At 43.2% G+C, this 14,773-nt stretch overlaps 1 protein-coding gene across 1 annotated transcript in view; it reads left to right on the top strand.

Annotated features, from left to right (window-relative positions):
* P3H4 (prolyl 3-hydroxylase family member 4 (inactive)) overlaps positions 1–14,150 on the top strand; it is a 31,835-nt gene extending 17,685 nt beyond the window's left edge. The window contains exons 4-8 of the mRNA XM_061590016.1: positions 398–526; positions 10,330–10,475; positions 11,750–11,833; positions 12,647–12,788; positions 13,323–14,150. Of these exons, the coding sequence (XP_061446000.1) occupies positions 398–526; positions 10,330–10,475; positions 11,750–11,833; positions 12,647–12,788; positions 13,323–13,336 (515 nt within the window). The 3' untranslated portion in view covers positions 13,337–14,150. The remainder of the gene's footprint in view (positions 1–397; positions 527–10,329; positions 10,476–11,749; positions 11,834–12,646; positions 12,789–13,322) is intronic.
* The last annotated feature ends 623 nt before the right edge of the window (positions 14,151–14,773 follow it).

Below are 14,773 nucleotides of genomic sequence, written 5' to 3'. Positions count from 1 at the left end.
GCATGCAAGCCCAAAGCTCACCTTGGCTCACTTTTGTCGTATTAAACTATGGTTTAATGTGATGTCCCAGCTTGCTCAATCCTTTGAGAAAGCTAGATTTCGTGGGAGCCAAACCCAGATGTATCCCAGGAAACACTGGGGATGGGGAAGTATACTCCGACTTCCAGACAAGTCAGGAAGATATGAAAGCTGCGCACACAAGGAACTGTTGAACAAACTGAAAGTTATGTCTGAGTAAACACACAGAGGATCAGGCTGCAAAAGGCAATACCACAAATGGTTACAGAAGGTGATAATCTCTGAAACTATCTGGCAACCGCCAGTCAATACAGATGTTTACCTTTGTTATTCCTTTCTTCTCTCCCAAACTCCCCCCCCCCGCCATCCTTCTGTCCAGATCACTTTGTCGAGGTCCTGCAGTGCAAAGTGGATTGTGAGACTGACCTGATTCCAAATGTAGGCGGCTATTTTGTGGAGAAGTTTGTGGCTACAATGTATCACTACCTTCAGTTTGCATACTACAAGCGTAAGTCCTGAGGGGAGGGGTATTGATTCAGGAGAGGGTATCTGGGTGGCTGGCAAATAACAGAGGGGTTGTTGCAGAATTTTCTGGTTTGGGGTTTGGCTGACATGCCCTTTTCCCCCACCCTCTTGACAGAGTTTCACTGTTCTGTATACCTCCAAGCAACAGAATGTCACCAGCATAGCACAGGGTAAAAAAATCCACCAAATTGACCAAACTCCAAACTCTGTGGGAGAATTAGAACTGCAGATCCCCCACCCATTATGGCACCCCAATCTCTTAGACCTGTTCGCAGTGCAAAATTAGTGTGCTAAATCCTCTTCTGTTCAACCAATGGGCATTGTTCACTGAGGAAGACTGCAGTCCCTCTCCCCCCTCCTCCGACCTTTCATACAGGGGGGTGCAAAACAAAACCATATCTCCCAATCAAGAAATATAAATCAAACAACCAATCAACTTAGAAGTTGTTAAAATGAAAACAAAAAACCACATAAGTTAAAGGAGGGGGATGCAAGCCAAATATATTTGAGCGAAAAATATATTCCAACAAAATATAGAAATATTCACTAATAGGCAAAAAAACTTGCTGTTTAAGAAGAGGCACATGTTACCAAATTCTTCCAAGCTACACAGGAAGTGGATTGGACTGTGAAAGACCAACCCAAATTGTGTTTGCATTTTTACAAATTTGTAGGGCAGTACAATATCTCAGAGAGGAGGTCAGATCTCCTGCTCCCCTAGTGCATTCACTATAGCTACCCAATTTTCCTGCTTTTTAAAGTTTGATAGAAATATCTGTTGGCTATAGGTACGAGAAGGGGAGAACCCCCAAATGCTAGAAAAAATATTTTATTTATAATCCAAGCCCAAGCTATTTTTCTAGCATTTGGGGGGTTCCGCCTTCTTTTTCTCTTCTCTGGTATTAGATGCTAGCCACTTCTAGCTGTTGGCTATAGGTACGTTCTTAAACCGCAAGGTTTTTTCCCTATTAGTGAATTTTTCTGCTTTTTAATCTGGGAGGAAAGAAATGGGATCGTGTGCAAGTTTGCTGAGAATGGATTGATCATTTGCATGTTTATTGAGTTCAGTGGGATTTACTGCCCTGCAATCATGCTTAGGATAGGTGAAACTGACCACCGAGGGTAGGCAGGGGAGGAGGGGGAGGGGAGAAGGTTTGATCATTTGCTTGTTTATTGAGTTCAGTGGGATTTACTCCCATGCAATCATGCTTAGGATAGGTGAAACTGACCTGGGGAAGAGGCATGGGGGGGAGGGCAGGGAGGGGAGAGGATGGGAAGAAGGGGGAGGGGAGAGGAGGAGATTGCATGAGTGGACACTGGGCAGAGGGAAAGCACCTTTCCTTTCCAAAAGGAAAACATTGTGAACTGTGTCTTTCTTTTTTAGGGTTTCCCCCACCTTTTTATTATTCTACAACAGGCACACGTAGCCTCCCAGCCAAATTTAAACCAAAGCTGTCCCTGGCCACATCCACACCAGACCTTTGTTTCAGTTTACACAGTCATGGCTTCTCCCAAAGAATCCTGGGAAGTATAGTTAATGAAGGGTGCTGAGAGTTGCTAGGAGATGCCCTGTTCCCCTCACAGACCTTCAATTAGAGTGGCTGACTGTTAAACCACTCTGGCCACTGGAGCTCTGTCAGGGGAATATGAGTCTCCTCTCAGCACCCTGCACAAACTACACTTCCCAGGATTCTTTGGGAGAAGCCATGACTGTCTCAAGTGAAATCAAAGTCTGGTGTGGGTGTGGCCCCCTGATTAGGCAAGCCCAGCAGCTGTGAGTCTGTCTTTTAGAACACGGACAGTTGGTTCTTACTGAGCATGCCCGACGTTATAGTAGACTTCAATGCAAAATTTCTTAAATTAATTAAAAATCAGCCAGGCATTTTTTTTCACTTTTAAACTACAGAAGATGAAGGTCAGAACATGGAGCAAGGTCAGTAATAGGATTACAAGTAGTCTGTGAACCTGGCTGATTTTTAATTAATTTCAACAGATTATGAGAACTCTTACAGAAAAAAGTCCAAAAGTGGTCTGATTTTTCTCTCTCTCTCTTTACACGTTGAACTCCCTGTTCTCTCTGACTGTTTTATGTATCACCATGAACTATTTGAGGGTTGTTAAGCAAGCGTTTCTGAGTTCAGGACTATAAGTTTTGTAAAGTTTTGTTTTGAAATGAGCTTATGGGAAGCGTCAGAATGGCATGGAGGGTGTTTTCAACTTAACATTGGGAAATGCAAAAAAGCCATGCTGACTACAGTATACAGCCACTCTTGTGGCTGTATAATATATATTTATATATATATATATATATATATATATATATATATATATATATATATATATATATATATATATATATAGTTGGTAACTCTTTTCATTTATTGAACACATAATTCTGTCTCTGATTGTTAGAAGGCTAAGTTATTCCATTATGTTATGCACGTCTGGAGGGAACTAAGCTTTGCATTAAAAACCTAGGAAGAGCCTGGCTGAATGAGACCACTGTCCAGCTTTCTGTTCTCGGTAGTGTCCAGCCAGATGCTTCTGCAATGTTTGTGAGCTGAGCATGCAAGTAACAGCCCTCTCTTGTGGTTTGTTCCCAGCATCTAATATTGAAGGATGCAAGTGTTCAAAATGTTGCTATGTGGAGCGTTCCTGTTCAGGGTGCTGTCCATTCATGCTCTCTTCCAGGATCCCCCATTTCATTTTATTCCCCCTCTTTTCTGTTCTTCTCCCCCCCACACACACACACAAACACTTAGTCCACATTCTGCATCCATGGAGCATGCTTAGTTCTCATTCAGCTTATGACAGTCAGACAAACAGATTGAGGCGTCTGCCAGGAATGCTTTTCATAAGTCCAGCTGGCAAGAAACCTAAGAGACCTTTTCTGCTAGATTCAGAACTAGCCACCATTGTTAGTCATGAGTGGGATCAGCAACAAAATGTTATGATATGGAGTACTCCTGTTTGCTGTTCCAGTCAGCCGTGCCCTCTTCTAGGTTACTGCATCCCATTCCCCCTCCCTGCATCCCTTGGTTTTCTGGTTTTTCCCCCTCCCTCTCTCCACATTGTCAGTTAGTCGTCATTTCATGGTCGCTGAAATGCTTAGTCATCAGTTGTGTAGTGGCAAAAGTAGAAGTGCAGGGTTCCTTTATGTTAGTCACAGCCATGCCCCTCACCCCTTTTTGAGGGGTTGAGAATAATGTCCTTGTTAGTGCCTTCTCCCTCAACAACAGACATCCTTAGGATCCAAAAAGCATGAAAGAGGAGAGTGTTCTTGGTGGCTGACTCACCTCCTTTCACTCTGATTGGCTCCAATCAGCAGGAAAGGACATGGAAGCCTGTTAGAAGACTCTTCTCAGTGGTTAACACACTTCTTTTTGATGCTGATTGGCTCATAAGATCCTGGAAAGATCCTTGCTGGGACCCTGTTTCAAAAAAGGTAAGGGGTCTAAAAACCCCTGAGACTCTGGATGACTACACCCATTAGTCATAATTAGAATGGCTTAGACATCATTAGAGGTACCCTCCCCAGTCTTTAGGATTCCTTTTCCTAAAGATTCTTCTGTACCTGTGCAGTCAGTGGGTTCCCCCGAACATGTGGATGATGTTTGTTTTGGCCACATAAGAAGCGGCATTCTGAGAATGTGTTTGCTGTTAGTATATTGAATGCTGTCTCTCTGAACATTTAGACTTCAGGTCTAATCACCATTGATAGATCTGTTCTCCACGAATTCACCTTTTTAAAGAAGCCATCTCAGGTAATGGCCATCATGACATCCTGTAACTGAGAATTTTATGAATTTTATGTTTTACAGTGTTTTTGTTTGCCGCCCTGGGTTCCTACTGGAAGGAGGGGCGGGATATAAATGTATTTATTTAATTAATTTATTTATTATTAATAATAATAATAATAATGTAGTCAGTTACAGGTTGCATGAAGAGGCCCTTCTGCCTATCCTGGGTCTGCTTGCCAACCTTAGGTGATTCTGAACTCTTATATTATGGCTTGCATGTTCCAGGATTTAGCCATCATGAAGCAACTGTACAGCCACATCTGCTGAGCTTAGCTCATGGCAGGAATGGCCACTATTTAATTATGGCATTTATGGCACCCTTTAGATGAAAAGACCCTCAGAGCAGCTTACAAGAATCAGTACTGAGAAGGTCCGCGCCCTCAAGCTCGCAATGCAAAAAAGTCATGACACACGAGGAAAAAAGGGAACAAGAGAAGGGACGGAAAACGAAGTTCGAGCACCAGTTATTTGCGTTACAGTTCTTATCGACATGGTTATATCAGTTCTGGCTGACTGGTCCTTGATAAAGAGCAGTCCCTCCCCTAAAGCACTCTTTCTCCACCCCACCCAGATAAGATCCAGGACTACAGCTGGTGACAATGTCCAGGCCAGGAGGACGGGGTAGCTCCTCCCTCACAACTCTTCCCTCAGGCAGTTGACTTGATGGCAGTTAGAATCCTCACAGGAGGGGGCTTGATGGAGTTAGCCCCCTCTCCTCGCCAACGTCAGTGGTGGTTCTGGCTGTCTGGCCCTTCTCAGAAGCAGCCTTTCTCCCTGCCCCAGTCAGAGCAGGTGACAATATATTATTGGTGGCCGCTATATATTTCATTTTTTTTTTACAATAATTTTTATTCAAATTTTCATAAAACATACAAAACAAAATCATAAAACATTCAAAGACAAAAAACAAAACAAAACAAAAATGATTAAACAAAAAAATAAAATGTTGACTTCCCATTTGTCGCAGATCAAATCAGTTATAGGTCTACAATATATAACAATCCTGTCTCTTAAATTATATTATAAAATCACTTTCCTCCAGTAGTTATCTTAATTAATCATCAAATCTCATAAACATTACTTTATTCTTTCCACAAAAAGTCAAAGAGAGGTTTCAATTCTTTAAGAAATATATCTATCAATTTTTCTCCAAATAAACATGTCGATTAATCCATCTCGTTAATAATAATAATAATCTTATTGTCATAACCATAGTCCAAATAAACATATCGATTAATCCATCTCATCAAAATCTGTTAGGTCCAATAATTTCAATAGCCATTATTCCATTATCCATATTAATTCCATCTTCCATCTTCAATAGTCCTGTTAAGTCCAGTAATTTCAGTGTCCAATCTTCCATTATCAGTATTCCATAATAATCTTGCTGTCATAGCCATAGTCATATAATAAGAGTCTGATGGGAATTTCCTTTATCACAAATATTTCCTTGCCATCAATTCTGAATGTGTTGCTGAAATATTGTTGTAAAGTCATATCTCTGTTCTTCTTTTTTACGAAATGCACTGGCACATCTCTTGAGAGTTTTTCCATTGTCACATGGCTGCAGTTAATTCCATAGATTTTCTCTATATCAAGCTCCATCACGTCATTCCAGTCCAGAAGATTATCCAAGCCATTGATAACTTTATCTCTAATATCTTCATTAATTTCTTCAGAGATAATGTTAAATTCCAAACAGTAGATTTTATTTCTAATATCCATAAACTCCAGATCTTTTTCCAATTCCACATTTGTTCCAATCTCCAGGGCTTGTATCTTCCCTTTATTTTTTCTTTTCTCATCTCTGATCTCATTCTCCTCTCTCACAGGATCCCCTATTTCTTTAAGCTCCTGCGTCATTTTGCTCAGTTCAATTTTCAGCTCCTTACTGCCCTGTCGCAGGGTTTGTTTCGTTATCTCAATCTCATCCATTATTTTCTGAAACATAATTACTTCCAGATTCTCAGCCACTTTCTTGATTGCCATTTTTAAAACCACGAAAACAAAACAAAACAAAAATAAAGAAGAACCACTTCTTATTTCAGCAACAATTGGGTTAATATTCCAGGCTTGATGACATCACAGTATAAACAGAGCAGCCTGCCTTATCTCTCTATGTTCAAGAACACAAAACAAATTTAGTTCCCAGCATCAAAACAGTTAGTGGCGTCGTGAAGAAGCAGATTCGTCAAAATAAAATAGACCAAAAATAGAATAGTCCCAGACAATATAATGTTCCTCGGAATAGAAATCCCTCCTCTGTTTATATCTTTAGAATGCACTTCCAGGACAGCTTTTTGCAATAGAAACAGAGATAAGCTGTTAATTTCGTGAATAACAGAGAAGAGTTATAGCTCACCCAGAAGTTCTTTAAAGCTGATTCATTTGACAAATCTCTTTTTGCTGCAACAATTTAAACCAAGTAAAAAAAATAATAGAAAGAAGGGTGCTTGCCTGTTAGTCCGTTTTCTCTTTGAAGAAAAGATAAACGTATCGCATTAATCAGATAGAGCTTGTTCGGAAGTCCGTCCGGCATTGCTGGCTGGACCTTTTCTTATAAATTAATGAAATCCAGTCCTCCCAACAAAAACAGGCTTTTGAGGTTGATCTCTACGTTTCTCCCTGCCCGGGAGAAATTTCATCAGTCAAAAAAAAAAATGTTCTGACTGATTTATATCTGAATAAGCTTCTTTTGAGGCGGGAGCCCGTCTCAAAAGCAGGCACAAGCGAAGTCACCGCCGCTATATATTTCAGATACTACACCAAGAGCTGGCGCAATCTGTCCCCGTTCTGGATGGTTATGCTGTACTATTTATTTCGTTCTTTTATTTGAAACATTTGTAAGTTGCACTTTCATCTAAAATCTTGAGGCAGTATACAGACTAAGAGTTCCAGTTTTGGAAAAATGGGGGGGTATAAATAAAGATAATAATAATAAAAACACTGTATTACCAAAAAAACATGAATGACATCCGCAAGAGCTGGCTGGCTAATCATAATGAAGTTTAGCATCATTTAGCAGAAAGGGGTTCACATGCTCAGAGCATTCTTGCTTTTGTAGAGTAAGGTGATTGGTGGGGAGCAGAAGGGTGAAGGAAGGAACATAACCACCTGGAAGATCCTCTCTAGAGGCAGCTTGGCCCTCATTTACCTATTCAGGTAATGGGCACAAGAGGGCAGTACAATAACATCTTAGTGGCATTATATACTCAGACTTGTTTCTTCGCTTCCTTACAAGGAAGGGGGGGATTGGTACACCTGGAATAACATATTGCTAGGGCCAACGGGGGGGGCTAAATTTGCTTTGGGGGCTAGATCTAGTTCACAGAATACCAGTTAGCTCATAGGGCACTATTGTGCTACTTTCTCTTCTCTTCCCCTCCCCCTCAAAATGATGTGTATGTTACATTATGTTTTATTTGTATATCACTTTTTGGTCCAAAGCCCTCCTAAGCAGTACACAGCACATTAATACAAAATAGAAATGCAATAAATCAATGAAAACAATATGAAATAGCAAAATCGCAAATACCCACCAATCACCCTTTAAAAGTAGTCATGAGCTGCTTTGGTCGCCTTGGTGGATGACCTACGCAGAGAATTGGACAGGGGGAGTGTGTCCCTATTGGTTCTGTTGGATCTCTCAGTGGCTTTCGATACCATCGACCATGGTATCCTTCTGGGTCGCCTTGCCGGGATGGGACTTGGGGACACCGTTTTACGATGGCTCCGTTCCTTCCTGGAGGAGTGAACCCTGAAGGTGGTGCTGGGGGATTCCTGTTTGACCCCCCGGCCATTGGCCTGTGGCGTCCCTCAGGGTTCAGTTTTCCCCCCATGCTATTTAATATCTACATGAAACCGCTGGGAGAGGTTGTCCGGAGGTTTGGGGTTCGGTGCTATCAGTATGCAGATGACACCCAACTCTATTTCTCCTTTCCACCTAATTCCAAGGAAACTGTCTCTGTTTTAAACCAGTGTCTGACAGCAGTGGTGGACTGGATGAGGGTGAACAAGCTGAAGCTTAATCCAGACAAGACAGAGGTGCTTCTAGTCAGTCGAAAGGCAGATCAGGGAATAGGGATTCAGCCTGTGCTGGACGGGGTTACACTCCCTCTGAAGACGCAGGTTCACAGTTTGGGTGTGCTCCTGGACTCAAACCTGGAGGTCCAGGTTTCTGCGGTGGCCAGGAGTGCTTTTGCACAGTTAAGACTAGTGCGCCAACTGTGCCCGTTCCTGGAGTCGTCTGATCTGGCCACGGTGACAATCCTGCTTAGACTACTGTAACGTGCTCTACGTGGGGCTGCCTCTGAAGACTGTTCGGAAACTTCAGTTGGTGCAACGAGCTGCAGCCAGAATGTTAACTGGGGCTGGTAACAGGGATCATACAACTCCCCTGCTGCTGCCAATCTGTTTCCGGACACAATTCAAAGTGCTGGTGATGACCTATAAAGCCCTATACGGCTTAGGTCCAGGCTATCTGTCAGACCGTATCTCCCTATATGAACCTGCCCGGGCCCTGAGATCTTCAGGAGGGACCCTTCTGGCAATCCCAACACCTTCACAAGTGCGACTGGTGGGGACTGTGATGTTCCTATATATTAGTGTATATATGGTAAGTACTGGTTGTTTAGAGTATACATGGTAAGAAGTGAAAGAGGAGGGGGAGTGAATGGGCAATAGAATGCTTGATGATTGGCTGAATGTTTAAAATGGCTGACAGTATAAATGAAAGGATGACAGGTAAATCTGGGTGAATGTGAGGTGGTGAATTGTGGAATCTGGGGGGAGAAGAGAAAGAGTGGATTGCTTGGTGGGGTTTGAGAGAGTTGTTTGCCAGGAGAGAGTGAAGAAGGAGGGAGGTGGAGTTCGGATTAGTATTGAGTAAAACCATATGCTTATGTGCCTTAAGAAGAAATCTTGTTAATCTTGTTAGCTTTGTTATCTGTAATAAATACTTAATTTGGTTTACCAAAGGCCTGATCCTTGGCTGGGGTTTCACAGACCAGAAGGGAGGGTAAGGTAATGACCAAGGCTGAAGGGGAACTGTAACAAATGGTGGCAGCGGTGAAGAGAATAACAATACCAGTATTCAGAGTCTCTGGGAATACTAGTATTGGGACGTTACTGGTGGTTGCCTAGCAGGGGGATCTGTTGAGATCTGTGCTAGAGCGGGGAGAGAAATCATAAGAGAGAGCAGTCCGGACTGGTGGAGTCCCTGGTGGTGCCTAGAGACAGGCAGTAACCACGAGCAGGTAGGAACCTGACAGGGAGAGCCAGGGAAGGATGCATCACAGGGACACAAGACAGGGCCTTTTCGGTGGCTGCCCCTAGGCTCTGGAACTCCCTCCCTAAGGAGGCAAGAATAGCCTCCTCTGTGCAGTCCTTCCATCGACAGCTAAAGACTTTTTTCTTCTGGCAGGCCTTTGGAACTGAAGACTTTAAGGGTAGTGATTGAAAAGGGTACTGTATGTTATTGTTTTACTTGCATGCTCTCAAACTGGGTTGCAGTATTTTAAGTGTATGGCTAATTGGTTTTAACATCTTAATAGTTTCATTCTGTTTTAATGCTGATTTTTATATGTGTATATGTTCTTAATGATATATACTTACTTTTATCTGGAAGCCGCCTTGAGTTCCAGTTTGGAAAAAGGGCGGGGTATAAATAAAGATGATAATAATAATAATAATAACAACAACAACAATAATAATTCATGCTCTTACCATGGAGATAGGTCACATCTGCACCATATATTTAAAGCACATTTAACACACATATAAAGCACGTGGCTTTCCTCTAAAGAATCTGGGAAGTGTAGTTTGTTAAGGGTGCTGGGAATTGTAGCTCTATGAGGAGTAAACTACAATTCCCAGGATTCTTGGGAAGAATCCATTTGCATTAAATGTGCTCTAAATCTATGGTGTGGATGCGACTATGGTGTCTAAAGTGTTCTCCCACTAATTTGATGCATTGTTCTCTGCACAGTGAATGATATCAAGAATGCAGTACAGAGTGTGGCCAGCTACATGCTCTTTGACCCTGGGGACGAGGTCATGCAGCAGAACCTGGTCTATTATCGCTTCTATCGTGAGCGTTGGCACCTGGAAGAGGATGACTTCAACCCACGGCCGGTGAGGACATGAATACGCACTGGCTTAAAGAGTAGTGTGTTGTGTCAAACTAAATATACATTTAGATTTCAACAGCCACTAGCCCCTCTGTAGCTCCAGAGGTTTTGCGAGCCGTTGGCTCCAAACTTTCAAGTCATGAGATCTAGAAGCTTTCTTTCTTTTGAAATTTAAACTGAGGTACTGGATTCTGTGTCCAGCACCAGATTCCATAGTTGTGTGGTGATCAAGGAATAAACAGAGTTTTCTGACCACTAGATTGGAGAGTCTTTGGATAATATTAATAAAACAGGTTTGTGCCCACTAGGAGCTCATTCAGTGTTATATGAGTGGGGAAGTTAAGGGGGGGGTGAAAGAGAGGCAAGGACAGCAGGGGATGAATGTGAATGGATGCATTTGGCAAATCGTTACTGTTGGAGACAGGGATTTAAGCCAAAGGCCTTGTGGAAAATGGAAACAAGCTGCTTTATATGAAGACAAACCATTGGTCTGTCTAGCTTAGTATTGTCAATACTGATTGGTAGAAACTCTCCAGAGATTCTAAAAGGAGACATTCCCAGCCCTACCTGGAGATGCCAGGGATTGAACCTGGGACCTTTTGCATGCAAGTAGGTGCTCATGCACTCAGCCAAAGCCCTTCCCCAAAATATGGGATTTGAAGGCAGGGAGAAAGGTCACACCACATTACAGCATCCAAATGCCACCTGGAAGTGAGAGGGCCTCTCCCTTTTAGTTGCTGTGATGCTGATACTGCTGTTGTAGTGTCCAAACAGAAACCTCCTTGGGAAGTGGGTGTACGTCTGTTGCTTGGGTATCTTTCTGATGCAAAGTCTTCAGCAGAAGGGCCACAGGTATGGGCACCTGCTTTATATGCAGAGGTTTCCATGTTCAATCTCTAGGTAGGGCTGGGGAAGTCCCCCATCTGAATCCCTGGAGAGCCACTGCCAGAGAGCTAGGTGGACCAATGGCCTTTCTCTGCACTAAGGCAGTTTCCTATGTTCCTATTGGACACTGCTGCTGCAGCTCAGTGGCTGGAAATGCACAGCCTTCACACATCCAGATTCCTTGTGGGTGCGACCGTGCCCAAAGCGTCTGCAACTGAGCAGCTAGAAAAGCGTTTGCATTCCTAGGTCTCCTAGAATTGAAGCCTATGTCTCCTTGGTGGATAACGCCTCCTGTCAGCCGGCATCAGTGCTGGCTCCAACATGAGGACACATCAAGGTTTTTGCTCCTTCACCTCCTATGACTGACTCTTGTCTTCCCTCTCCTACTCTCAGGAGGCCTTGCGCTATCACAACCAGACATCTGCGCAGAAGAAACTCTTGGAGTTTGCCAGGCAGTATCTCCAAGCAGACGATGAGGTGAGAGGTTGGGGACCAGAGCCAGTGTGATGCTCACCAGAGTGTTGCACTGGGGAAAACCAGGTTCAAACCCTTGTTCATCTGCAAAGCTCTCTGGATGACTTCGGGCCAGTCTGTGCTTGCTGAACATAGTCGTTCTTGATTGGTGACCTTTTCCTTTTAAGGGTTGGTGGGTTTGTTTGGAGTATTTTTTCAAACCTTGGGGCTTTCCCAAGCCTGCTGATCCCTCTCTTGTGTCTGTGTGGTGCCATTTTGGAGAATGAGTTCGCTGTTAATACAGGATTAATACAGGATACATATGCACACATGATTCCACTGTCTGCACATCCATTGAAGTGGACACCTGCCAACTCCTTTGGCTTTTACTCATATTGTAGTACATCTGTTAATCATTAAGATGCCACAGGACTCTTGGGAGATATGAATGATCTTAGGTGTCTGACGGAGTTTTTATTTTATATACAGAAAGTGCTGGTTTCAGAAACATGGCACAATACAATGTTTTAAAAAAATTATTGGCAATCTTGATTTGTAGATAATGTGGGTTATAAATGAAAAATATATACCCCTCAACTCGTAGTTGGCTCAGTTCCAACCTCTCTTCCCCTTGCTAAAGTTTCTGAGATTTTACCTAGCAATGCCCATGTGAATTTTAAGCCTATTTTGACAGCCTTATAGACTAGAAACTTGGGAGGTATCTTTTTTTAAATACTGAATTCTGTGCCCTTTTCTGAGCAGCTTGGGAAACAACACACACTTGGCACTCTTGAGCTGTTCTCTTTTCATGCAACCTGTTCTTTTTTCCTCTCTCAGGCAGAGGTGGATGATGGTGGGGAGACGAAGGAACCAGCCTTGCCATCGGATGCCGAGTTTGAAGGGATGGGTGACTATGAAGAAGGATTTTTGTCCCAGTGGTGGCAGGAGCCAAAATCAAAAGGCGACAGAGCCGACCAAGGTTATTGATGGCAAGACTGAAGGGCTGGACCCTTCACCCTACTGTGTTGCGCAGTTCTGTTTCCACTCCCTCCTTCTTGGATCCCTTCACATCCCTTCCTGTTTGGCATTTTTGTCACTCCCCGACCCCTCTTTGTGTCTCCAGTGTGCCGCCTCTGCTTCCATCCATGTGTGTTTGTCTAGTCATCTGTCTTGTAGATGATGTTCAGCTTGGCTCCTGAGCTCAGGAAACTCCCAGAAGGTACTGCACAATGAGAGAGTTGTTAGGACTCCTTGTTGATTTGTTCCCGATTCTCCTGCATGCACAATCGTGGCATACTCCACCCCTTGCTCTTACTGACGTTTCCAAATTCTGAAGCTTATAGGTGGACTCTTGTGCATGCTGCATGGATCCTGGAGGGGGCAGCAGTGAGCAAGCACATCCTGGCATGACTTTCCTAGAGAATGTGAACAATGTATTGGCAACCATCTGCAACCTGTCCCTGTGCAAAGGCCAAGGAAGGGCTCCTTTAACACAGTGTGTTCTTTTTCACAGAAAGGCTCGAATGAGTGGTGTGATCCCTACATCATCTGCAGGTGAGGGGGCATTCTAATTCCTTGCACCCACCAGGGTTGAAGTAGGCTGTCTGGAACTGGCAGATGCACCCCTGATGGTGTTCCAACAAGATTCCTGGCTTAGGAACCTCACCCTCCAGGTCCTTGTTTAAAATTCCAGCAAGACTGGGGAAGTTCCACCTTCAGTACCTCCTGTGTAGGACTTTTAATACCACCCCAAAGTTCATTGGCTGAGCATGACTGCCTCTGAACTAATCCAAGCCGCTGTGTTTTGTCCCATGGTACTTCACTTCTAGAAAAGCCCTGCGAGCAGTCTTTGAAATAAATCTCCCTTGAAAGTTATGGGAGAAGACTAGCACAGAGTCCACTTCTGATTTCACCCTGAGCTGTGCCAGTGTGACTTCAAATATATTGGGAACGAGTGATCTTGGCTATTCAGACTAGCACAAACACACACAGTAGCAATCTATATAACTGCCACTGATTTTCCTGTGGGGCCAAATGTAAGCCATTGACCTTTTTCCCATAGACCCTTGCCTCTTTAAGAACCAGGCTGCTAGCATGCCTTGCTCTGGTTCTGACTGGTACTGATCATTCACATTGTGTGCTAGACCTCAGCAAGCACAGGCTCCTTTCTGACATGGTTCTTGAATAGAACAATAGGTACGTTCAAATTGGCTTGTCAAGTGCCTTCTTAAACCTCACAGAGTTGCCTTTGTAATATTGTTTTCATTAATTTAATTCATGGGTTGTTCTTTTTGCTTTGTACATATTTTTAATTATAATTTTTAATAAAATACCTCCCAGTTCTTTTATGGCTGTCTTCTGAGTGCGTAGTTCATCTTTTTCAAAAATACAATCTAACATCTGCAACCCTTTACCTTCTGGACTTGGAGAAGAGCTTCCTTTGTAATAATTTTTCTTGGCTTTGCCAATAGCTGGGATAAAAATTCTGGAAGTATGGGTGGTGATATTTGGAGTGGCTGAGTGTAGAATTAGAGTCCTAGAGAATGACTGAAATTGTCTTTAGGCAAGTTCACAAATCCATGTTGATCGCTCTTTGACTTCAGCATCAGAAACTGACTTGCATGTATGAAATAACAATCACACAAATAGCCATCGCAGATCAGACATTACAGACAAAAGAGTTTTTCACATCACTTCCAAAATTATACTGTCCAACACTGAAGGCAGCTCAGATATTCAGCAGAGAGTCACTGAGTGATGTACACAGAGCCGGCTCCAGATTTGAGGGGGTGCCTTCAATGGGGTCCGTTCTACTTTGGTTGACCCAACCAGGCTTACCTGGCAGCAGTGCTACAATCGGTCACTGGGTAGCTTGGAACAATCATTTTAATTTCTCATAATGCCCCAGGCATAGCGACACTCCAGGGCACTGTGAGAAGTTTAAATGGCAGTTCCCATACCCAG

The sequence above is a fragment of the Rhineura floridana genome, chromosome 11 (assembly GCF_030035675.1).
Source record: "Rhineura floridana isolate rRhiFlo1 chromosome 11, rRhiFlo1.hap2, whole genome shotgun sequence".
Taxonomy (NCBI): Eukaryota; Metazoa; Chordata; class Lepidosauria; order Squamata; family Rhineuridae; genus Rhineura; species Rhineura floridana.
This window is presented reverse-complemented; position numbering and strand designations above follow the sequence as displayed.